This window comes from Rhinoderma darwinii, unplaced genomic scaffold (assembly GCF_050947455.1).
Source record: "Rhinoderma darwinii isolate aRhiDar2 unplaced genomic scaffold, aRhiDar2.hap1 Scaffold_130, whole genome shotgun sequence".
NCBI classification, from domain to species: Eukaryota; Metazoa; Chordata; class Amphibia; order Anura; family Rhinodermatidae; genus Rhinoderma; species Rhinoderma darwinii.
The window spans coordinates 1,569,912-1,594,886 of NW_027461962.1; the positions used below are offsets into that span (position 1 = coordinate 1,569,912).

At 44.3% G+C, this 24,975-nt stretch overlaps 1 protein-coding gene across 5 annotated transcripts; it reads right to left on the minus strand.

The window, feature by feature from the left end:
* Positions 1-589: 589 nt before the first annotated feature.
* On the minus strand, positions 590-18,564 carry LOC142699113 (EGF domain-specific O-linked N-acetylglucosamine transferase-like). 5 transcript variants are annotated; one of them, XM_075848002.1, is made up of 12 exons: positions 17,844-18,564; positions 16,906-17,008; positions 14,561-14,589; positions 9,228-9,345; positions 8,999-9,091; positions 7,870-7,929; positions 7,674-7,760; positions 6,884-6,952; positions 6,631-6,692; positions 4,228-4,347; positions 2,179-2,281; positions 592-1,063 (listed from the first exon to the last, which is right to left on the minus strand). In XM_075848002.1, exons 4-12 carry the CDS (start codon positions 9,285-9,287, stop codon positions 917-919), a joined length of 801 nt encoding a protein of 266 aa, XP_075704117.1. In that variant the 5' UTR covers positions 9,288-9,345; positions 14,561-14,589; positions 16,906-17,008; positions 17,844-18,564; the 3' UTR covers positions 592-916. The 5 variants fall into 5 exon arrangements, with proteins under 5 accessions (XP_075704120.1, XP_075704119.1, XP_075704117.1 ...); XM_075848005.1 differs by lacking the exon at positions 4,228-4,347 and having other exon boundaries at positions 590-1,063; XM_075848004.1 differs by lacking the exon at positions 7,870-7,929 and having other exon boundaries at positions 591-1,063.
* Positions 18,565-24,975: the final 6,411 nt, after the last annotated feature.

Sequence of the window (24,975 nt, forward strand, 5' to 3'; positions counted from 1 at the left end):
AGCTATACGTATATATTATCGGACAGAGCTGAATCCAGGACTTGTTAAAAACATGAAATTGGAAGATTTTTTTTTTTAATATAGTTTTTTTCTGAATAGAAACCTTAAAAAAATAAATAAAAAAAAGGCACCCCTCCCCCTTATTAAATCCTATGGGGCAGATAAACACAATGGTCGTGGTCATGTGCCCATATCTCTCAATGGTTCTAAAGCCACTGGATGATACAGGACCAATGGTAAATCTAGCACAAAATATTTAAAGGAGTTGTGTCGTCTCATTACAATGAGAGTGGGTCTGGCTCCCCGACACGTAGCAGATTTTGCTAAGAGAGGTTACCGTCGGCTGCTCACTTCCCCGGCAGCGGCCACTACAGGTGAAATTAAGTATTACATCTAGCCAATCAAATGAATGGCCTTCCTTGTGATACATGGATGACTGGGTCAGTCAGCTTGTCAGAAGCTCTCTGTTCTAGATCATATAAGGGGTCTCGAGCAGGGTACCATCCCTCTATGACGTCAATAGGGCCTAATAGGAAAAATGGGGATTGGTTGTCGAGAGGAGACAATCCCTTTAGTTACAACTTATAGGTAAGTGGATTTTTTAAACCTATCTGCTGTACTTTAGGAAAATGGTTATGAATTTTACTGATGCATGTTGGATTTCGGCTTGTGTAGAAAATAACGCATGTACAATACTGCCTGTTCTGGATGAATGAACGTGAGGGGAGCAAAAAAATAAAAGAAAATGATAAAAACTGGTAAATAGAAGCTAAAATGGATTTAATGCATTTACTTCAAACTCACCAAATTGCAACAATTATAATTAAAAAAACTTTTTTATAATAAATAAATAATTTATTATGTTATAAAAAAGAACCGAGGACATATTCTTCGAGGTAATTCCTTCTTTTTACGATTACAGTTCATCACGACCTCTTCGGAGCGGCCACTCAGGATGACGAGACACGTACTCTGCCGCAGTGCTGACCAGCCGGAAAAATTCCGCAACATCGAAGGCGTAATTGGTGAATTTTGGGTGTTCTCCCAAAGTCGGGTGATGTCCCTTAATTAGACGGCATAACAAGCTTTGTCATTCTCGGGCACGTTATTCTCTCCATTGAAGGACAAGTTAATTAGGTCATTCTGGTTACAGAAAACAACTTTTTTTTTTTTCTACATGGGACACGGGGGAGAATTATTGACAGGTTGAACTAATCACCAATTAATTAACTTTTGATCCTGCCACAGCCTGAAATGTGTCACAACTCAATGGAAGAAGCCTAATAATGGGAGAGAACAATATAATCTAACAAAAAAAAAAAAAGTGTGAATGGAAAGAGTCAAGAGCGACACCATGTGAACGTGCGGGGAGTAACACACAACAGCGAGGGCTTTATGTCCGAATATTCTCGTAAAATCACTACTCAAAAATTAAAAAGGGGTATTCGGTTTCTGCAAATACATTTTAGGCTGAGTTCACACAGGGCGAATACGCTGCGTAAAGTGACACAGCGTAAAGATTTGTTTAAATCTCATCCACTTTGCCGCTACCGTATTACGCTGTGGATTTTCCGCAACGAATTCCGTTGCAGAAAACCCACAGTATTTACGCAACGTGTGAACTGACACTTATTCTTTGTATAATGAAAAATTATATAATTTTCCAATATACTTTATGTATCAGTTTCTCCCGGTTTTAAGATCTCTGCATGCTGTCCTACAATAGAAACCGTCATTTACTTGCAGGAGATAAAAAAATATCTGTCCATGGTCATGAGCAGCAAAAATGTTGTCAATGAAACATAGAAGAAAGCAGACCCCATAGCAAAGATTGAAATGGGCCCTTAATATGGTGCTGGTTTTGCCACCCAGGACAAAAAGAACAGTTTGTTTCCCCTCCACATCCTTTCCATGACACTTGGGCCAATGCCCACTCTCCTGCTGCTAAAAATTCAGTTCCTCTGGAGAGGGGAGTGCTACACAGGTTCTCGACACCCAGTAGCGAAGAGATGGGACCAACCAACCCAGGGCCCCCTTTCTCTTAGGGCCCCATAGCAGCTGCTTAGGCTCTCTCTATGGTATATCAGCCCTTAACAAGACCTCAGCTGGCTAAATGAGTCATTTTTAATGTAAACCCTCTGATCGGGTAATACCCCTGGTATCGTGAGCAGGACTTACCTTGTCCTGAGGGAAAATTGTATCTGCTTTCTCCCATGTGATGTAGTGAATTCCTCGAAGTCGAGCCAAGTCCAAGTAACACCTCTCATCCTGACAATTATACCTAGGGAAAGAAGATCACACATGTACAGTATTCTACGCAACGGCGCCCCCTGCACGGTAAACACATGCAATAATATGGTAGAAGACAAAACTATTATCTGCCCTGTTCACACTTGTACTCTGCATTATTCGCTACTAACATGCCTGAATCTAAAGGCAACATTTTACCCATTCACCCCTCTAGAGGGCGCACAGTGCAACGTATCCTTGAGGTGCATTAGTTATGCCACGCACCCACTGAATGAGTTTTGCAAAAACAAAAATGGCTATTATACTGCAATGCCACGTGTTTACCGTGCATGAATTTCGATACAAATACATAATGGCAAAGGTTGGTCCTGCAATCTTCCTAAAATAATCAAAATTAGCGGTTCTATACGTTTTGTCTTGTATATTAAATGCTATGTGTATCAATACAACATGTCAAATTCTCATCATGCCTATTCTAAATATTTGATATAACCCTTCTGTTCTGAAGTGCCCGATTAATAGGGTAAGATTACTAATACACCAAGTCAGAGGTGCACATGTACTAATGGATCTGGGACATTGTCATTGTGATTAATGGACGCTGGTATACGCAGATTCTGATAATCCACATACAGATATGGGCTGCGTGAATGCCGAGCTGACCTTGCACAACTGACTCGTGGGAAAAGAACTTAGCTTTTATTTTTAAAGTCTATAAATATTTATTGAAAATTCCATTCGGTGTCGTCATGGTAGGCCATTTCTAGAAATGTGAATATATGGACAGATCAGCACGCTTGCTAAAAAAAAAAAAAAACTAGCTCTAAAAGCTGTACTGCTGAAACATTTGCACCAACAGGACCATTAGTATAATGTCATCATCAGGGGCATACACAGAAACCATAGTGCCCCATATCTAAATTCAGAATTCCCTCCCCCCTACTGAAAGCTCCAACTATTTTTTTTTTTAAGTTAATGTTCACTGTTCTTTTGAAAATAGGGGTTGGGGCTCTGCTTTTCACAAACTCCAAATTCCCTGCTTTCCCTACCGCCACTAGGGGGAGCTCACTGTATATGTATTGAACTCAATGGGAGTTGTATAAATCTATATGCAGTGAGCTCCCCCTAGTGGTGGCTGCAAGTAAACACTGAGACAGTGTTTTAAAGGAAGCCGTAGAAGTTGTTCAGTTCCGGGCCCTCTTTTACCATGGGCCCGTTAGCGTGGTCATAGGGTCTGCCTCTACAGTAGTTACGCCACTAGTTGTTGCGCAATAGACATTAAGGATTGTCTAGTATAGCAATGAAGGCCGACTTTCTGCAGTCAGACACACATAGTAATTCTTAAATATAATGTTGTTATGGAAAACTCTCCCTTTACAAACTGGTGCAATCCAATCAGGACCCTTCAGGGATTCACACTCCCTGTATTTGCAGCACAGGGCCCCTCACCCGAATAGAAGATGATGACAATAACAATATAAGAAGGAATTGCTAGTCATGCAATTTCCTAATGCAAAAGGAGAAGACATTCTAGGAGAGGCAACCATATTACACATGAGAACACAGAAAATGACTTAGGGTATGTTCACACGGCCTATTTACGGACGTAATTCGGGCGTTTTTGCCACGAATTACGTCTGAAAATAGCGCCTCAATAGCGCTGACAAACATCTGCCCATTGAAAGCAATGGGCAGACGTTTGTCTGTTCACACGAGGCGTATATTTACCCGCCGCTGTCAAATGACGGCGCGTAAATAGACGCCCGCGTCAAAGAAGTGACCTGTCACTTCTTTGGCCGTAATTGGAGCCGTTACTCATTGACTCCAATGAATAGCAGCGCTAATTACGGCCGTAATTGACGCGGCGTTCAAGCGCCTGCACATGCTGGTACGGCTGAAATTACGGGGATGTTTTCAGGCTGAAACATCCCCGTAATTTCAGCCGTAACGGACGCCCTCGTGTGAACATACCCTTACAGCTCAAATATAACTGCCCAGATTGGTAAAAAGAGTAAATGAGTCAGTCCGGCCCCGTGAAGCCCAATAAATATGTCAGAGTTATGTGTGATCTTCAGCTGTTCAAGGAATCCAAGAGATCTAGAGAAACATACAATTAAGGGTTTGCAGTTATGGAGAGAACTATCAATACATTGCCTTTTAGAACTTCAAATTGCTACATAGACAGAGAGGGGTTATACAGGATTAGAAAATCATGGCTGCTTTTTCCAAGAAATAGCGCCACACCTGTCCATAGGTTGTGTCTGGTATTGCAGTAAACCTCCATTGAAGTGAGGCTTCGTTCACATCTGCCTCGGGGTTCCATTCGTGGTTCCGTCAAACCTTTCCGTCAGGAGAACCCACGAACGGAAACCAGACGGAAACCATAGCTTTCCGTTAGCCTTACCAGTGATTTCAATGGTAACGCTTCCGTTGCTAATGGTTTCCGTTTGTCTCCGTTCCTTAAGGTTTCCGTTTTTTTGGCAGCATCAATAGCGCAGTCGAATTGATATGTTGTCTGAAGGAGTTGTCTACACAACTTGTTAAAGTGTCATGGTGTCTGTAAGTACTGGATACGATAATGTTTGTTTTCTTTTATTGATATTTAATAAAGAATTTAAAATCAAAAAGAAAGTGAAAATAAAGAAATATTATGTCTTTGCAGGGGATTTGGAGCTTTGTATCAGAAAAAACACCATTAATATATATTAAAGGGTAAGTAAATGTTCAAACTTCTGACATGTCATAGTGACAGTTTTGATTGGTAGGGGTCCGAGCACTGAGACCCCCACCAATCGCTAAAACGAAGCGGCAGAAGTTCTCGTGTGAGCGTTCAGCCCCTTCATTTCTGTTCGGCTCTTTCTGGAAATCGATGTAGCGGTGTACAGACTCAATAGAAAGTCTATGAGCCCGTACACCGCTACATCGGCTTTCCGGAAAAAGCCAAACAGAAATGAACCTGCTTAGCGCTTCTGCCGCTTCATTTTAGTGATTGGTGGGGGTCTCAGTGCTCAGACACCCAACCAATCAAAACTTCTGACGTGAAACTATGACATGTGAGAAGTTTGTTGAACGTTTAGTTACTCTTTAAGAAATAATCAGCATCATTTTGGACCTGTTTAGATTACAATAACAAAATGGTTGAAGGGCGGACATTCACTGTATAGTGCTCAATCTGTTATGACTGAAGGAACCAATGTCCTGATAACGGTAATTAATAAAACTTGTCCTTTACGGTCTTATTGTGTTTACCCAGAATCATAAATTATCACCTATCCACAGGTCAGGTGACGATTTTCTGATCGCTGGGGGCACTACTGCTAGGAACCCCTTCAATCATGAGAACGGGGGTCCCAGACCCATAGATCCTCCTCACCGCACCCCCTTCAGTGAGGATGAGCTTGAATGGATCAGAGATCGAGCATGCGCCTGCCGCTTCATTCACGGTCTATAAGAATAATGGGAACAGCTGTACTCGGTTGTTTCGGTCATTCCCATAGACTTTGAATAGAGCGGCAGCGCATGTTCGACCACCGCTACATTTAATGTCCTCCTGCGGTTCAGCAGTGAGGAAGAACGAGTGTTCGGTGGAGCCCCCAGCGATGAGAAAATTATCACCTATCCTGTAAGGTGTTTTCTTGCAAATAGCAGTCTCAGCAAAGTAGTACTTACTGATTGGTGGAGGTTTGACCACTGGGACCCTGCCAATCCCTACAGCAGGCCCTTGAAGGTGTGTAGAGGCAAAATATAAAATTCAATGGGTATTTCAATAAGATACATTTATGGCATATCCATAGGACTACACCCCACTTCTTGGACCCCCAGCTGTTAGGAGAATGGAATCCCATGGTCTCAGTTTACGTGTAGGAGCGAACTGGCCACTGCAGGGAGAATGGGGCTGTGAATGTGCACGGATTTCCACATTGTAGTCGGTCGCAGGTCTGTAAGCGGCCAATTATATGTTGTCCTATGGATATGCTATAAATGTGTTCTGTAGAAATATCCCTTTAATGCAACAAAATATATAAAAATCCTGGTGAAAAACCTGCTGTACGGCAACAGATTTAGAAACCCCCAGTGATCTGCGGTTATCGGCATCCGGACAGATATTTCCCCTACAGAGGTCTCTGCCGGGAAAATGTAGTATTACATGGCCGCCATTAAAATGAATGGCCGACCACGTAATACATAGACGGGCCGGCTCTGGCTCATAGAAGGGGTCCAAAGTGCAACTTCACCTTTCATCAACGGAACGACCATCTATTATTCCAATATGGGGTTCCAGATCACGTGGCCTCATTTAGGATTCGTCCCGTAGTGTATTTCACCTTGGATAAGCATTATCAGCTCGTTCTCGGATATTATAAACATAATATTACGTACCTATATTTGTAATCCACCACAGTGACTTGAAAGAGTGGGACAGACTTCAAGGCATGGACCAGCTGAGGGAGAACATCAGTAAGAAATATGTTTAGCGTTATTATCCATTTGGCTAATTTGTATTTTTATTTTACGGATTTCCTGGGAGACTCGTTGCCACAATGTTATTTCCGATGATCACAGAGCAAAGACGAAGCGTCTGTGGTTAGAAATGACCCCAGGGCATCGCCACCCACAGAAAGGTAATGATTACCTCATCTAAGTTCAGTATTTTTCGAAACTCTGTGCTGCGTATAAGAATGGTGACTCGAATTTTCTCCTCCTAGAGCCAAAATGAAAGTAAATCAGTTAATAATGGATCTATTCACACGTTGTGGTCAAATGACATTTTTTGCAAGACAAAAAAAAAAACACCACTCGTCTATGGGCTGTGCCTGGTATTGCACTTCAGCTCCATGAACTTGAATGAGCTGCAATACCAGACACAGCCTGTGGACAAGATGGCGCTGTTTTAATAGCAGCCATTATTTTCTAATCTTGTATATGTAATCTTTATGCTTTTCCCCACTTCAAGTGCCTTCCTCAATACCCACCAGTAGGGGTCAGGTATGCCGAAGACTGCACTGGAAGAAATCATTGGATCAGCTTGTAACCAGACTGGCTTTCATGTTGCATCAGTTTAGAAGTTACCGACTCTTATTCCACTTTTATTGCACCGAGGGCTATGCAAATAAGGGCATAAAAGTGGGTACAAGGCCTGATGGCCCATTCGCTTCAATAGAGGAATGCAGCAATAAGGACAGCACCTCTTTTATAGTCTCCAGCCTCCCATCTAACGTTATATGTTCCTGAACAGTCTGACAAAAGAAAAAGTACTCCATATATTGTTGGCAGGCTATGAATAATTGTATACATATATAATTTACGAGAATGGTGGCGCTCTACTTTCTCCCTACAGAAGGCTTTAAAAAAGAAAATATATATATATATGACTGTAATGAACTGTGCCCGGGAACAAACCCTCATGTTGATTTATAGCGCACCTTTAAAGTTTCCTGGGAAATATTCAGCCGGAAAAGCACATGTTGTGAAAACGCTCTGAACAATCCCGTGCTGCGGCAATTTGAGATCTAGAGAAAGAAAAAGCGCTGAAATTGGCTGCACTAATAAAGCACGCATCTCCTGTCTTCAAACAATACTTCTTCTGTCACCCGTCACATCTCCGGATAACGAGCTTACCAGCGGCGTGTTGTAAAATAACCCGTATCTCATTCTGGGCAGTAGCGCAAACACAGCGTCCTTAAAGGAACATAAATACAAAAGGGGATATTACCAAATATGTCCAGAAAAACATGACTAATGACCCCCAAGTCTAACTTTGTTTTATACATCACCATTCCCAATTGGAGCAGTTGCAATTTTTTAGTGCAAAATACAGATAACACACATTACTGGCAGTCACGCATGCTCGTGATTATAGAGCACTTCCCCTTTAAATTAAAAACAGTCACTTGTCCACCTTTGTAACCATTAATATTAATTTCCCCCATTGCATGCAAAATAAAAAATGAATCAACATTGCAAATAGTCTTGATTAAAAATCTCCTAATGTTTTGGATCTACAACTCCAATGAAGAATTGTGTTTCCATGGTTACAGACTACAAACAAACAATGTGCTGTCAGATCCTGCAAATAACTGTCCCTAACTTCTTGCTGTTCCTGCCAAGTATATGCAAGCAAGTAGGGGACAGATGGATTGCAATATGACTGCAGGATCCAACTACAGAGCGTTTACTTGTAGCCTGTAACCATGGAGACACATAGGACTGAATAGGAGCTGTAAACTCAAAATAGTAGGATATCCTTGGAATGGTAATTTAACATTTCTGTTTTGTCCGGACCCTCCATGGCCTGATCACTGTGGCATTTCTTAACGTTCTCTGCTGTCTTCCTGCTGAAAATCAGCAACTTTCTATAGTACTTTGTATTTCAATTCTTCTTCATTTTCATGGTCTTTCCTTGCTTTCAGTGAATGAAAACAGTAAACATCCAGAGGCTGAAAACCTGTTATGATCACATCTAGATGGCACAGCAGGATGGCTTATTACAAGAGAAAGCTCTGGTACAATGAAATAGCCCTGCACCTGTGTCAGTTACATACCATGAGGTTTCAGCTTTTGGATGTAAACGAGAATATTCCTATTCACTGACAGTAAGCAGGGATCTTAAAAAAGATGGGGAAGAACTGAAGCAGCAAGTATATTATAATGTTACCAAACTTTTCATTAAAACAACAATAAACTATAAAACAAAATTTTTAAAAAAAATGATAAAACAACAAAGTGAAATACATTTGGAACATCTTACCCGTTTAGAATCGTACGCTTTCAAGTGTGTAACTTTGTAATCTGTAAAAGCTTTCCACGTCTCGCTGAACAAATCGCCATAGCCATAGAAGCTCTGCAGAAAAAAACATATTTAGTGTTTAGTACAAAGGCATCTAATCCCAAATTCTCTACATTGCACCAAAACCTCTGCTGAATAATTACTGTGCAGACAGGGGTGCACCATCCATGCGGCAAGATGAGAAGTTCACCTCAGACAGGACCCTTCTCTGACTGCAGGGGACTTGGCAGGCATCCCTGAATCTTCTCATCTTCAATTTGGAAAGTAGGGGACGCAATTTCACTCAGGAAGTAAGAGGCACCTCTGTACTGTATAGAATAACCAGCGGAGTCAATGCTGATCTCTGTCAGAAGCCTCTCAGAAGGCACATTGGCAAAGATCCTAATCCAAATCCCTAAACTTTTCAGGAAAATAGGATATGCTAAATTCTGAAGTCCAGCCAATCTGAATTACAACCTGTATTATAGTCCAGAGCTGCATTCATAATTCTGCAGACTACCACTTGTCAGCTCAGTGTCTGCACAGAGATTGCTGTAGAGCCTATAGTGATTTACACTCTGGGAAGGGCCATCTTATACCAGGATCTGATGTAGAGAAGACTAACTGCTCCATTGTATTATAGGAGCTAAACTGTCAGGGTATGTGCACACACACTAATTACGTCCGTAATTGACGGACGTATTTCGGCTGCAAGTACCGGACCGAACACAGTGCAGGGAGCCGGGCTCCTAGCATCATACTTATGTACGATGCTAGGAGTACCTGCCTTGCTGCAGGACAACTGTCCCGTACTGTAATCATGTTTTCAGTACGGGACAGTTGTCCGGCAGCGAGGCAGGGACTCCTAGCGTCGTACATAACTATGATTCTAGGAGCCCGGCTCCCTGCAATGTGTTCGGTCCGGTACTTGCGGCCGAAATACGTCCATCAATTACGGACGTAATTAGTGTGTGTGCACATACCCTCAGGAGTGGGTCTGTCGACAAGCTTGTTGACTCATTCCATTGACAATTAGCAGAATCGTGAATGCAGCTCTGGACTATAATACAGTCCATACAACCCGTTACATTTCAGTGTGTTGGACTTCTAAGGGTATGTTCACACGCAGTGGTTTCAGATGTAATTCGGGCGTTTTACGCCTCGTATTACACCTGAAAAACCGCCCCTAATACGCCTACAAACATCTGCCCATTGCTTTCAATGGGAATTACGATGTTCTGTACCCACGAGCCTTTATTTTATGCGTTGCTGTCAAAACACGGCGCGTAAAATAACGGCTCGTCAAAAGAAGTGCAGGACACTTCTTGGGACGTTTTTGGAGCGTTTTTTCATTGACTCTATTGAAAACAGCTCCAAAAACGGCCGTGAAAAACGCAGCGAAAATCGCGAGTGGCTTAAAAAACGTCTGAAAATCAGGAGCTGTTTTCCCTTGAAAACAGCACCGTATTTTCAGATGTTTTTGAGTTTGTGTGTGAACATACCCTAAGACACTATGCCAGCTATAAGAATATTCAGAGCATCTCAATTAAAGTGGTATTCCCAGAATTGACAATTATTACCTATCCATAGGATAGATGAGAATTGTCAGATCACTGGGGGCCCCAACGCCGGGATTCCCAACCGATTGAGAGAACGGTGGTCCGAACCCTTGAGGATTTTAAATAGAGTGGCGGTCAAGCTGGGGGGGGGGGCACATTTTTATAATACCAGATGAATGATTGTGATATGTCAAATAAAAAAGCAACACAGAACCGTCACTTATCAGCCTTGAACTAGACCGTATTAGAGGGAGTAGATGGTCAGGGGCAGATGATAATGTGGTCATTGTGATCCCGGACACAGAGAATTGTTCAGTCTCCGTGGAGCTTCACATCTCAATGGTTGAGGAGATTACAGTGGATTATAAATCAGGATTTTCTCCTTTGACACAGTCTGGCCCAGAACACGACAGGTTGCCGGGGACAATTTCCTTTTAGAAAGCAGAACCATCTGCCCAGGGAAGATAAGCCGATTACCTATCCCGCTAGACGGCCCATGAATGCACCCAAACCCTATGGGACCAAGTGCAACTGCTGATCGACAAGTGAACGCTGGAAGGGGTGCGCCGACCTCTGGCTTTGGTAAATCATTTTTCAATTCTATTGCGGAATGAAAAATAGCGCTCTTTGTGTAGAGATCGCTGGCTCTGGAAGGTCATCTCCACCCTGAACCATTTATTTTGGGAGCTGTGAAGGGAGGATAGTAATAAAGATAAGCAGGACTGGTCATCACTTTCTGATCACTTCTCAAGGGGCCAAGCAATTGAACAATAGATACAAGCAGCTCTTAAAATGGAAGACGCTGATTAAAGTGTAGGATTTATTTTTATTTTATATGTCTATAATTCTGTGCTGATTTATTTGGTTATTTATTTTATAGGTTTTTTTTATTTTTCTTATAAAGAGCCCCAAATCGTTTAAAAGGGTTGTCCAGGAACGGGGTGTTTTTTCATACTGATAACCTATCCACAGGATAGGTTATCATCATATGATCGGTGGGGGTCCGACACCGCACCTATCAGCTGTCCAGACTGCCTCCTGGCGCCAGATGTTGTGCAGTGGTCGGTGTCAGAAGCAGATGGCTCCGTGGCTATAGTGGCCGTGCTGCAGTACTGCAACTCTGCTCTAATTCAATTGAATACAACCCCTTTAACTTACCTTCACACAGCCATAGAGTTAAAGTGTAACTAAATGTTCAATAAACTTCTGACATGTCACATGTTTTGATTGGTGGGGGTACATGCACTGAGACCCCCACCAAATCGGTAAAACGGAGCGGCAGAAGGGCTCGTGTGAGCGCTCAGCCGATTCATTTCTGTTCAGCTTTTTCCGGAAGTCTATGAGCCCGTACTCCGATACAACAGCTTTCCGGAAAGAGCCGAACAGAAACCAAGTGACACAGCGCTCACATGAGCGCTTCAGCTGCTTCGTTTTAGCGATTGGTGGGGTTCTCAGTGCTGAGTCCCCTACCAAGCAAAACTTCTTACATGTCAGAAGTTTGTTGAACGTGTAGTTATCCTTTAAACAGTAAAATTATGTGTGCCTGCAGCCACCTCTAGGGGGCGCTCCCTACATACACCTACTATTAAATTGCATAATAAATAGATCTTTAACAAACTCACCCTAGTGGTGGCTGCAGAAGACGAAATGTATCATATATAACCCCATAGCTGTGTGAACAGAAATCTGAGATTTTTTGCTCTGCAACAGGAAAAATGGAGCTTCATACCCTATAAAGATTATGAAATCAGCATCGATTTTTGCACTTCTCTTAAACTAAGGAGTTCCCTACAAACAGACAGCAGGTTTTCTGATTATTTTTCATGCCATGAACAGTGTCAATAATTTTCATATTTATGAATAGAATGCCAAAACAACAGTGAAGACTGACGCACTGACAGTGTATTAGAAAAATGTAAAAATGAAAAAGGAAAGGCTTCAAAAGGTTAAATTGAACTCAAGTCTATTATGTACACAAGCGTAATATACGCGCGTGCGATGCGCGTGCTTTTCACGCGTGTCGTACGCACCTATATTAGGCTATGGGTCAGTGCAGACAGTGCGTGAATTTTGCGCAGCGTGAGTCCGCTGCGTAAAACTCACGACATGTCCTTTCTTTGTGCGCTGTTCGCGCATCACGCACCCATTGAAGTCAATGGGTGCGTGAAAACCACGCATGCCGCACGGAACCACTTCCGTGCGAACTGCGTGATTCGCGCAACAGCTGTCAAACTATGAATGTAAACAGAAAAGCACCACGTGCTTTACTGTTTACAAACATCCAAACGGAGTGTCATAATGATGGCGGCTGCGCGAAAATCACGCAGCCACGCATCATACACTGATGACACACGCAGCTGTTATGTGCCTTTTGCGCACGCAAAACGCCGCGTTTTTTGCGTGCGCAAAACGCACACGCTCGTGTAAATCAGGCCTTAGATACCACTTAGGGTCTATGGAAAACCGGGTATTATTTGATATTTTTTTGGGGAATTAGGAATTTGGTGCAGGTGAATTAATTTGAGAATATCAGATCTGCCCAGCATGCACAAGGTTAATACAAAATACTGTATAAAAGTCTCCATTTAATAGAGCCTCCAGTAAAATTCTCCCTCCTACTACAGAAAATCTTGTCTCATACTGGCACAATGTACACTTGGCAATTCACCAGCCTGTGTTCCCAGCGCCGTAAAAATATAGAATAATTTGCTGCCTGTTCTCACGCCCAAGAATAAGCAGATCTGTCCCCGAGGTTGTGTATGACTGGGTCAGTGCTGCAGGTGGTAACAGAAAACTCCAGCTTCAAAAGTCTCTATAAAGAGGCCACGTCTTGGCCGACAGTAATGGAAACCAAACCGTGCACCTGGGTCAGCGAGACACGATCGGGATAAGAATGTTTCCATTCACTGACAGTGAGCAGGGATTTTGAAAATAGAGAGGAGTTGAAACACAAAATATATTATAAAGTTGACCTTAGAAAGTAGAACTTTTTATTATACACTAATTAAAGTGTATCTATCGTGATAATGTTTTTGTACTAATCCGTAGTTCATGTGAATATATGAAACTTTGTAATACATCTTATTAGTGGAAAGTAACATGTCCCCCCCCCCCCCCCCCCTCACAGTTCCCTTCCCTGCCTGCAGGCTCTCTGTATATGTTCAGAAAATGTAAAAGTCCTCAAAATATTTGCAGGAATACAGAAAATAGAAGAAATAGCGGAGGAAGAGGAGGGGGATGCAGCTGCACATTCTCGGTGTCTGTGAGACATCAGATTGTCTCGGAGTACCGAGCGTAGCCATAGCATCACAGAGGACAGCGTGATGAACACAGCGGGGTAGGCATAGAAAATGGGGGTCATCATCCTTCTGAACTCCAGCTGTTGTAGAACTACAATTCCCAGCATGGCCTGACAGCATGTGGATAGAATAATAATAAAGTCTTTGGCTGCCAGTGCATGTTGGGAGTTGTAGTTTCACAATAGCTGGAGTGCTGACCCCTGTACTAGGGCGTGTGCAACCAGCAATGTTATGAAGTTAAAGGGGTAGTCTGGAGAAAACCCAATCTCAAATCCCCAAAGAGGGAATTCTGTTTTATTCGGGCAGGGCTCCTTTTCAGAGCACAAGCCAGAACTACTACAAAGAGTGTCCTGGCATTACAGAGAGAGCCCACTGATTTCAATAGGCAGCGTGTAATGCTTCATTTCCCCTGTGGTGGCGCTGCAGGGGAAATGAACACTTGGCATCAGGTTCACAGATGATTGCTGGAGGGTCCTGTAACAAAAAGGAATTGTCCAAAGAGGATAAGTTTCCATGCTGGCAATGCCAAGCTATGGATATCCATGTATGACAGGTTACAGTACTGCTACATTCAGACCAACAGAGGAGGGGGAGGGTCAACAAAGGGACCCCACCGCCTCCATTTTTATAACACCTGGGAACAATGAAAAATAAAATAATTCAAATATTAGTAACAATAAACTCACATTTGCTTCCTAAAATCTACCATCTCTTCCTGTGAACATATAAAAATCAACAAAACCGGATTATCAGACATTCTGGATTATTGGACAGTCACACAATAATATAAAAAACTCATTTCCAGGGCTGAATAAAGGAAACAATGAACTCCTAGCGTGTCCATGTCTGTTAACCAGTCCAGTCTTGTCAGATTCCTCGTTATTCTGCAGCTCTGTCCCGGAAACAAGGGCAGGATCATCAGACTTTCTAGATTATCAGATGGCGGATTACAGGAATTTGACTGTATTATGTTTTAGACAGATTTATTCACAGGCCGTGACTGCGCTGTCACTAGACATAACCTCGGCTGTTCTTCATCTGGGGCAAACATTCCGTTTTCTGCCCTAGCCTCGTAAATGGTTAGCACCCCCTGGCACATGCCCTGCCGGCCGCCTCCCAGGCTACATAAGACTTGTGAACTACACTTCTAAAAATCCTTCCTAGAATATAAATAAAGGGATTGGAGTGCAGTAAACATTTGGCGCATCCCATTTCCCCCCTACCGAGAACAGCAAGTACCCGGAGATTGTTGAGATGCTACATGGAAGAAACCGTAGGCCCTGTTCACACAGTTTTTTGCAGGCAGAAAAAAAATCTGTGTATTTGAGGCAGATCTTGACCTGCCTGCGCTTTTTTGACGCGGTTTTCTCGGAATCTAACGCTGCAGGATTTTTCTGCCTCCCTTTGATTTCAATGGGAGGTCAGAGGCGGAACCGTGGCAAGAAAGGACATGCTGCTCTTTTTTAACCCGTGAGCGGCCAAAAGCTGCTCGGGAAAAAAACGCTCTGCCTTCCATTGAAATCATCGGGGGCGATTTCTGCAGTTTTTTGGCGCTGATTGCTATGCGGTTTCCTCATCAAAATCAGCGCCAAAAATCTTTGTGTGAACAGGGCCTTAGGGATCATGCACACATCAGTTCATTTCTTCAGTGTGCTATCTGTTTTTTTCAGGGATCCGCGTTCTCAATCTGAAAAACTCAGGGCAGGTCCTATCCCGGTCAGTATTTGCAGATCGGTCTCACCCATTCTGGTCTAGGAGTCCGTGAAAAAAAACAAAAAAAACGGACTGCCCATGGAAGCCATCTGTATGCAGTCAGTTTATTGCAGCCATATAAAAGCACAAGGATATGTGAATGAGCCTAAGGCTACATTCAGATGAGCGTGTCCGATTTGTGCACGTTACAAACGCAGCGTTTTTTTCTACATTTCATGTCTGTGTGCGTTGCGTATTGGCATCAGTATTTCTATGTAATTGATTTGTGAAACACAGACAGAACACGGATGTCGTCCGTGTGCTGTTCGTGGTTTTCATGCACTCATAGACATTAATAGGCGACAAGTTCTGCAAACACGGACCAATATAGGACAAGCAGGGAGTTCCACGCAACGGACACTCGCGGTGTGAAAATTCAGGCATGTCTGAATAGCCCCATTGAAATCAATGGGTCCGTGTGCTACACGTTATTTCACATAAATGTAGTCAGAGCAGGGCTGCGGCTGTGTAATACACGTGTAATACAGCCATTGCCCCGCTCCTGACAAGTGTGCACGTGGGGTCAGCATGCGGCCAGAGCTGCACTAATGAGCGCCGGCACTGAATACAGAGAACATGGCGGGCGCAATGCAAAACACCCCCATATTCGGTCTTCAGTCCCGGCGCCGCCGCTCATTAGCTGGTCGCATCACCTCATGCTGACTGTGCGTACACTTGATGTCAGGAGCGGTGCAATTTCTGTATTACACAGCCGCAGCCCCGCTCTATTGCCAGAGATCAGAGAAATTTCTGATCTGCGATGCTATTCCCTTGAATGCTGTGATCGAAGCTGACCGCAGCATTGAAGGGGAAAATGAGAGGGGGGATGCCCCATGGATTGCGTCACAGGGAATCCCTGTGATGCTTGAGGGACATACCATATATGGGCAGACAATCCAGGGTCCATTGAAGGACACCAAGGCTGTCTGACCGTATATTCCTGTTGTTAGGGCATACTTAGTAAACAGGCAGTTGTTAGGTCATACCCATCAGTACACAGGCTAATGTACTGGTATATAGATAGATATATGCCAGTACATTAAAGTTTAAAAAAGTACAAAAATGAAGTAATGTGAAATACTTAATGTGCGGCACATGGAGGTTCAAAATTCTTCACACCCCGTGCCTCACATCAGTGAATGGAACTTTTTTTTTTTTATTACAGTTGGCAAAGTATCGTTTTGGTATCAAGAGTCGCAACACTACACAAAGTATCGGTATCGAAGTCCAAATTCTGGTATCGCGAGTCGTGACAATCCTAATCAGATGTACACATTACCTGCATCTAACTTCATGATATACGTCGGCCTCTCGACGACGACGTCACAATGTCCATCTTCTATGGGTCTGAACGTCAGCCGAATGTCTGCAGCTCCGCAAACCTGGAATTACAAGAAACCAGAAATATTCACAACATTTCAGAGCAAGTTCAATCAGGAATCTTATCAACTCTGAGCGGAGGAGACCAAAACCAACATTCTGTAGATTATTATTATAAAACAGAAAGCTCGGCCATAACCAATAAGATCTCCATTACAAATCTTAACTGGCATGTCACCCAGCTTTCCCAAACTCCTGACAGGTAAATCTGCCATGTTCTACACTTCTTCCCCTGTAATGCTCGATGATGAGACACATTTGCCATTTGGGACCCAAGTGTTATGGGAATTTTAATACTGGTAATATTAGTAGTCACTCAGCTTTCCAAGAAACAGGTATAACTAGCTAACTAACTAACTAACTAACTAACTAACTAGAGGCTGCGTATAAGACTAGCATTTATTTATCTGTACTTGCCGCCATCTTCTACCAGCGACAATCTGAAGATTAATATTGAAATATAATAAATACATAACCAAAGAATACAGACATCTGCAGATCAGCGGCAGTACCAAGGAGGAATGTTTGATAGTCTTAAAGGGGATGTCATACATTGCGGTCATATCACAGATTTTTTTCTGCAGTTTGCACTACGTGACAGCAAGAACACAGGGGTGTTGCAAAAAAAAAAAAAAAAAAAGCATTTTTGCCATGGAGTCTTGGAAAAACAGTGACATGACTGCAACGTGTGAACACAGCCTAAAAGGTCAAGGTAAAACAATGAGAGTGGTCGTGTGAACTTGTATTCAGACGTCAGAATCCTGCAGAGACATTATGTAACGAGTATTAGCACATCCTAAATTATCATCAGGGAAAGCAGTGAGTATTTAGACTTACCATCCCCGTCCAGCTATAATCCATTCATGATTGAGTTTCCGGGATTCTTCTTTTATGTTGGTGGTGACGGAGGTTCTCGGTGGTGATGGGACAGGAGTTTCCATTTCTCTCAGACTTTCAGAGCTGCAGGCCGTGTTGTGAAGACATAATGATGGATGTTTTTGGACATTACTAGTTTGATGGGAATCTCCATTTGTAGGCAATGATCTCGATGTGATGATAAGATTGTGTAAAGTTGTCCAACTCTGGGGGAAGATTTTTCAGCTTTGGGGCCAGTGTTTTCTCTACGGTGGAGACATCTGGAGGCAGAAATCTCATGAAGTCGGTGACTTAGAGACCAAATCCAGGATTCCTCAAAGTCAATTGTGGTTGAGAAGGGATCGGTCTCCTATGTCCAGAATTGTTTTTCTCCATTTCCTCATTTTTATTAATCAGTTCATTCTGTGATTTGGCAATGGTCTCTGATTGGAGCAATTCCTTTTTTAGAGAGTCGACAATTTCTATTACATTGTCCTAGTTGCGTCCTTAACAGATGCTTCATGAACTCCTCAGTCAGCAGAGGATTCCGGGATAAACAAGTCTACTCCATCAGCTGGAATACTGTGAGAGGGAAAGGATGCCTCTTCTATCTTATTAGATGTAGTTATCCCAGTACTGAGGCCCAGAGTAGAGTCAATTACCAGAGTAAGTTGTCCCAGGGATAGGCATGGGCCCTTCAAGAGTCAGAACATCAATATAGGACATTTCCATCTCTCATTGATCAGAGGAAGAGGCAGCGAGTGTTATGACCAGCGGGTTGTGGACCCACTGTGCTACTCCACCGGTTTGGCTTAGGGCCACCTCTAAGGGCGTTGTCTAAGTAGCCTCCCCAGTCTTCACCCTTTAACCCCCGTACGGGGATCTGGACTTCGCTGCGGGGAGACTACCAGGTCGCTACCTCTTGAGGTGGTCCCGGTGTGAGTAGCGGCTGGCCCAGCGGACCAGAATACAACGGTGAAGCACGCCGAGGGTACAGGCACTGGCAGATGATACTTGGCAGATGGGTGAGGATCAGAAGACAGTTTGTGATAGGCAAGCAGGGATGAGGGAGTCTCCTACATCAGATAACAGACTGTCAGAGGGAGAGGAGGTCTCTGACCAAGACCCCAGTTGGAGCAAAAGGTAAAATCTGCATAATTCTTTTAAAACCGCCAGGTACCACTCTCAACATTGGTTTTGACATCACCCTGCACATGGGGAGCATTATTAATTATTATTATATTATTATTCAGGTCCTTTACATTAGGAATACCCCTTTAATAAAATAACTTCCCATTGTCCTGGGCATTGATTTATCCCTTCACCCCTTATCAGCAAGACATGGAGGCTCCAATTAAGCAGGACACCAGGGAGTAGTGGGGAGTTCTGGTGTGGGACTTGGAGTCTGGTTTAGGGATTATGACCTGAAGCAGGTTCCATAGTGTAATGGTTAGCACTCTGAATCTCGGCCAGACTGTCCATCAGCAGCATCAGCAGGAGGGAACCAAGGATAATCAGGGCGGGCCAACAGTGAAAATCAGGGGACACTGAAAGTACCCGTGTGCTAGGAGGACCCTTGGGAACATACAAAGGGGAGTTCTAGTGGGAGACTTGGAGTCTGGTTTAAGGGTTACGACCTGAAGCACGTTCCATAGTGTAATGGTTAGCACTCTGTGAGAGAACGGGGGATCATCAGTGCAGGCCTGCCTTAAAAGCAGGGGGGCACTAAAGGTATGTAGCGGGGATCACCCTGAAAAGTAACACGGCAATGACCCACATCTACAGACCACAAGGTACCAAATCGTCAGGCAGAAGAATAGTCGCTGGTCAAGCAAAGGTCAGGGCAGGCAGCAAACAAGCGTAGTCGATGGACAGGCCGGGGTCAGGGCAGGCAGCAAACAAGCGTAGTAAAATAAACAGGCATAGGTCAGGGCAGGCGGCAGTCAGAAAGAGTAGTCCAATAAACAAGCCAAATGTCAAAACCAGAAAATCAATCATATGAAATCGCAGCGAGTGCCCTGATGTTACCGGCACGCTGCAGGAGACTCCACCACTAGATCTTCTTGCAGCGAAATGAAATTTCCCCATGGAACTCCTTCTCCGGATAGATGGTGTCTCTGGAGAAGGTGTACCGCACATAGTCTCCCTCATCGCTGACATAGCACCTGCAATCATCTGCCAATGGCGTGTTCAGCATGGCTCTCAGCATCCTGCGTGATGCACCACCCATAGTGTCCCATAGTGGGGTCTCATGCACCTGTCTGGCAGTCACTTTAATGCGCGGTGGTAACACATAAGGTGCACTGCGGACCCTGGATTTTCGAGCCACTACTGGTGACCCCCTGTTTGTGGCAGAGACTAGTGGCTTTCTTGCCAGAAACTTCTCCCAGGCAGTTGGTCTCTTGGGAGATGGGGCAGTGGTCTGGTCCTCACCTGATGGTATGGTGGGTATGGGCACCGGATGTTCCTCCCTTGCTGCACGGGTAGGGACTGCAGCTGTTGGTGGCAGCTCCCAGGCAGATGGTCTCCTGGGCAATGGGGCAGGGGCCGGGACCTCACCTGATGTTATGGTGGGTTTTGGCACCTGATGTTCCTTCATTGCTGAGCAGGTGGGGGCTGCAGATGTTGGTGGTGGTGGTGGAGTCTTCAGCTTGAGGTATCGGCCCGATTCTTTATCTGGTGTTCTCCACAGATTTTTAAGAAATGGCACGATCCCCAATGCTGCCGTTAGACGTCCAAAAAAGCCAGTCTGCCTCTGATGTCTCTCAGGCTCCCGGCTGTACGGGGTCTTCCCGGGACGATGGAGATATCTCCGGGGCTGGAACTTTCCACCAGCCCCCGATGCAGCCATCTGGCTGCCTCTTCCTCCACACACTCGGAAGTGTGGGTCTGGAAGGTAGATCCAAAAACAAACAAACAAAAAAATTCAAATAGAAACAAAAGAAACAAGAACCCAGCCGGGATAATCGCAGTAGTGCTTAGCCGCTCCTCTCTCCTCGATATCTGCCTCGCACTGACCGTTCCTGCTGAGAATTCCGTGACTGGATGACGACGCTTCTGTGATGCAGTCCATGGCAACAAGGTCCTAAGTGGTGCTGCCCATGGCATCCAATCAGATTCTAGCTCTCACTGTACAAGTTGTAGGTTAGAAAATAAAAATGTGCATAGATTGGCATGGACAGATTGTACCCAATGTGTGTTTCTCCCACCTTCTCTGTTCGATGAGGAGCCAATAGAGATGTTATGGTTTCAAAATTCTAAATACACCCATGTAATTAATTTCCTTCTGGCAGTAGAGCATGCTGGGATCTGTAGTGCACATTGAACTGGTCAACAGCACAGGTCATTTAAAAAAAAAAATCAGTTAGATTTTTCTGTTGAGGGGATGGGAGAGACGTGATGGCGCTGCCAACAGTTATTTCTCACTGCCATATGCAGTCGACTCCGCTATTGATTCTGTCGGAAAACCGGAAACCTGCCGGAATGGTGACGAACGGAGACCATTAGCGATGTTTCCGTCACCATTGATATCAATTGTGACTGAAACGGAAGCTGTGGTTTCACTTTCACTTTCCGTTACGGGGTTCACCCGACGGAAACCTCCGACGGAACCCCGGCACGGAAAGCGAATGGTGATGTGAACAGGCCCTTATAGGAGTTATGTGCGCTGGGATCTTGAAGGCTGTAAAATTGTATTGACAATCATGTCGCTGGTCCCCTGTATAGTTAATATTTTAGTCTCTTAAATAACTTGCATGACTCCACGTCCTAATGTATTATTTTATATAAACAAAGGAAAAATAACCAGAAAAGATTCAGAGATTCCCAGAATCGCATTAATTTGATTTTCATACGTCTCAGTGGAATCATCAACTTTATAAAACGTGTCCCTTAAGCGCCATTAGTCCTAGAAACCATCATGGCTGCCAGCCAATACCGGCATCAACAGACCAATAGGAAACCCAAATGTCATCCAAGGCTGAATGAAGAACTTCCTACGACATGACCCCAGCGGTGATACTTTATAGGATTATTTTTCTGCTGGGAATCCTGTAATAAAGCAGTTTGCAAAGATCGGCACGACTCCGGTATTTTATGCTTTGAGCGCATGGAAAGTAATTCTTAGTTTCCTAAATATTTGTTTGCAGCCGGTAATGTAGCAGTTGGCAATTTCCACAATCAATGCCCTTTAAAACGAGACGCCAAACACTCCCATCGATTCGGTCCGTAGGACGTGTGAATACAATAATAACGGCCTCTGTTGTCTGACTGTGATTTATATTGCTGGAGTTTAATTACAAGACTCTGTTATATGTTATAAAGTGAGAAGAGAAAATTCCTTTAATCTGAATTAATAGCCCAGCATAGACGAGCAATGACGAGACTCCCCTATATAAAAATCAAGGTAATGGTGGCATATTTGATGATCTCATGCACCGTGTACCTAGAGGTTCTCTACCTCTTCTCTAAAATGCCCATAAAGGGGGCTTGAGAGCACTGGGCTACCCGGATTGGCACAGGATGCCCGCTGTTTTTGCCCTTTATGGGCATATTTAAAGCCCCGCTGTGTCATGACCCAAGAGCTGTAAAACTCTTATTAAATGTGAGGCCTAAAAGAGTTTTTCAATGTTACCAGGAGATGCATAGTACTAGGATATGCGGTCATTAGCGGATGTAGGGGGATCTGACCACTTCAACCCCCAACGATTACTCGATTGAAGCGGCCCCGGTTCTTTGTGGAGATTGTTGTGATTTTCCCCTGTACAGCGGCGCTGCCTTCCAGGCGCCGTGGAGGTTCTGCTACTCAGCCCCTTTGTTTTCATGATCGGTGGGGCCATGTGGTCAGATCCTTGACAGTCAGCAAGTCATTACTAAACATATGCCATCACTTATGAAGACTGGGAAGAGAACACATACCAAGACTGCAGGGGGCTCTTGAGATCACCTTGAGAGAGCAGCTTCTGTGAGTCAAGGTCACAATGTCCTCCCATTTCCCCTTCCTGTATAAAGTCTTCTTTAAATCTGTAAGAGAGAGAAAAAGAAATTTAAATATTCCTTCTCCTCCTTTTATTGTGGATTTATTTATTTATTTTTTAAATAAGTAACAAAATCTCGATGAGGACAATATCCCAGAAGAAACAAATTAAGCTCAAACGCAAGAGGAAAACAAACAATAAAAAAGGATCTTCCAGCCTCCAGAATGCTTAAAAACAGATTTAAAGTTGTGCTTCTCAATGTACGGAGGTTTAAAAAAATTAATCGTAGGACTCGTAAGGGGGTAAATAATCTCATGATCTTCACCAGTTGGAATAGAAAAGTTGCAATTTGTGCATAAAACAAAAAAAATAATATATATATTATGTAAAAATCTCTATTAAAGGGCCATTCCCAGCTTATAAATTGAGATAGGATAATGATGGGATATGCCATCCCTTTATGATTGGTGGGGGTTGGACCTATGGGACCCCCACAGATCCCAGGAACGAAAGGGCTGCAGCGCTAATTTAGCTCTCCGTCCCGCTCAAAGGAGGGGAGAAACAGTGAAGGGGACAGAGGAGCTAAATCATCATTGCAGCCCCTTCATTCTCAGGACTGTTTGGGTCCCAGAGGTCAGACCAGTACGGAAGGGACGGAATATCCTAATCTTGTCCAGGTTATGCAATTTTATCACTAGGTCCAAATTTACTAATTTTCTCTTTCTTTTTCCTGACGCAAGTGAGATCTGGGAAATATCCACCAAAAAACGGCACATTTTTAAATGGCACAGGCAACGTTTTTCTTTCTCGAGCGCAGAACATTATTTGATCACGCATTTTTGAGTAATAATATTTAGCAATAACATCTCCAGTTAGCTCCTTGTTTTAAGGTTCATCTTCCTTCATCTCCTGCACACACATTGGCTGCTCCTGCTTCTCGCTGCTCTCACCCCCTGCTTGTTCTCCTCCTCTCACTGTAGCTCCTCTGCAAGGTCTTTCTGCTGCTCATCTGATCTCTCCTCTGTTTGACACATACAGCGCTGGTAGTACCAGGCAGGGCCGCCATCAGGGGGGTATTAGGGGTACTACTGTAGGGGGCCCGGCCAAACTTAATTGAAAGGGGGGCCCGGCAACTGCCGCGACTTGCCTTTGTTAGAAAAAAACAGGCCCCTGCAATGGGGCCTGTTCTTTTCACCAAAGCAATGTCGTGAGCTGCGGGCCCCCCTCTCATCAAACACCGCTGTGAGCTGCGGGCCCCCCTCTCATCTAACACTGCCGCGAAACACCGCGCGCGCGAACGACCGCAAGCGCGCGCCGGCGCGCTCGTTACCGCAAACGCGCGCTCACGCGCGAACGACCTGGGGAAGGCTGGAAAGCAACCCGCTCGTGCCCGCCGCCGAGAGGGATGCGGTGCGCACGCACCAAAAGTACAGCGACCAATCAACTGGCAAGAACAGCGGCGCACAGTCTAATTACCTGCTGGCCCGCCTCCGACTCCTCGTCCTCCTCCTCCGCCTCCTCGTCCTCCTCCTCGGCCTCCTCGTCCAGCGCCTCCTCGTCCGACTCCGCCTCCGCCTCCTTCTCCTCCTCCAGAGCGTAGCTGCGTAAGGAGAGGGGGAGGAGTCCAGTTCTTGCGCGACGGCAGGAGTTCTTCGATCCCCGCAATTTTCTGGAGCCTGGAGGTGAAGGACGACATCTGGACCGAAGACATCGCCTGACGAGGACTGGAGAGGGAGCAGCTCTTCTGACACAGTGAGTAAAGTGTCTGAAAGTGCTGTTTATGTATGGCCCTGTTCACACAGAGTATTTTTGCAGGCCAAAAAAATCTGCCTCAAAATTCCTTAAAGAATTTTGAGGCAGATTTTGACCTGCCCACACTATCTTGCCGCGTTTTTTGCTGCGTTTTTTGCCCTCGGCGATTGAGGACAGCAGACAAAAAACGCAGCGAAAAATGCATTTTCTGCCTCCCATTGATTTCGATGGGAGGTCAGAGGCGGAACCGCGGCAAGAAAGGACGTGCTGCTTTTTCTTTTTTCCGCGACTGGCTCCCATTGATTTCAGATTAAATCAATGGGAGGCGGTTTTGGAAGTTTTTTGGTGCTGATTCTGACGCAGTGTCCGAGTCAATATCAAGGCCC

Bases quoted from the DNA above. Each gene is read 5' to 3' on its own strand.
- LOC142699113 (XM_075848002.1), bottom strand. From the start codon at position 9,287: ATGAGAAGATTCAGGGATGCCTGCCAAGTCCCCTGCAGTCAGAGAAGG. The intron at 7,930-8,998 runs GTAAGATGTTCC...TGTTCCTTTAAG, and splicing joins AAGCGTACGATTCTAAACGG to GACGCTGTGTTTGCGCTACT. The intron at 7,761-7,869 runs GTAAGCTCGTTA...TTCTTTCTCTAG, and splicing joins TATTTTACAACACGCCGCTG to ATCTCAAATTGCCGCAGCAC.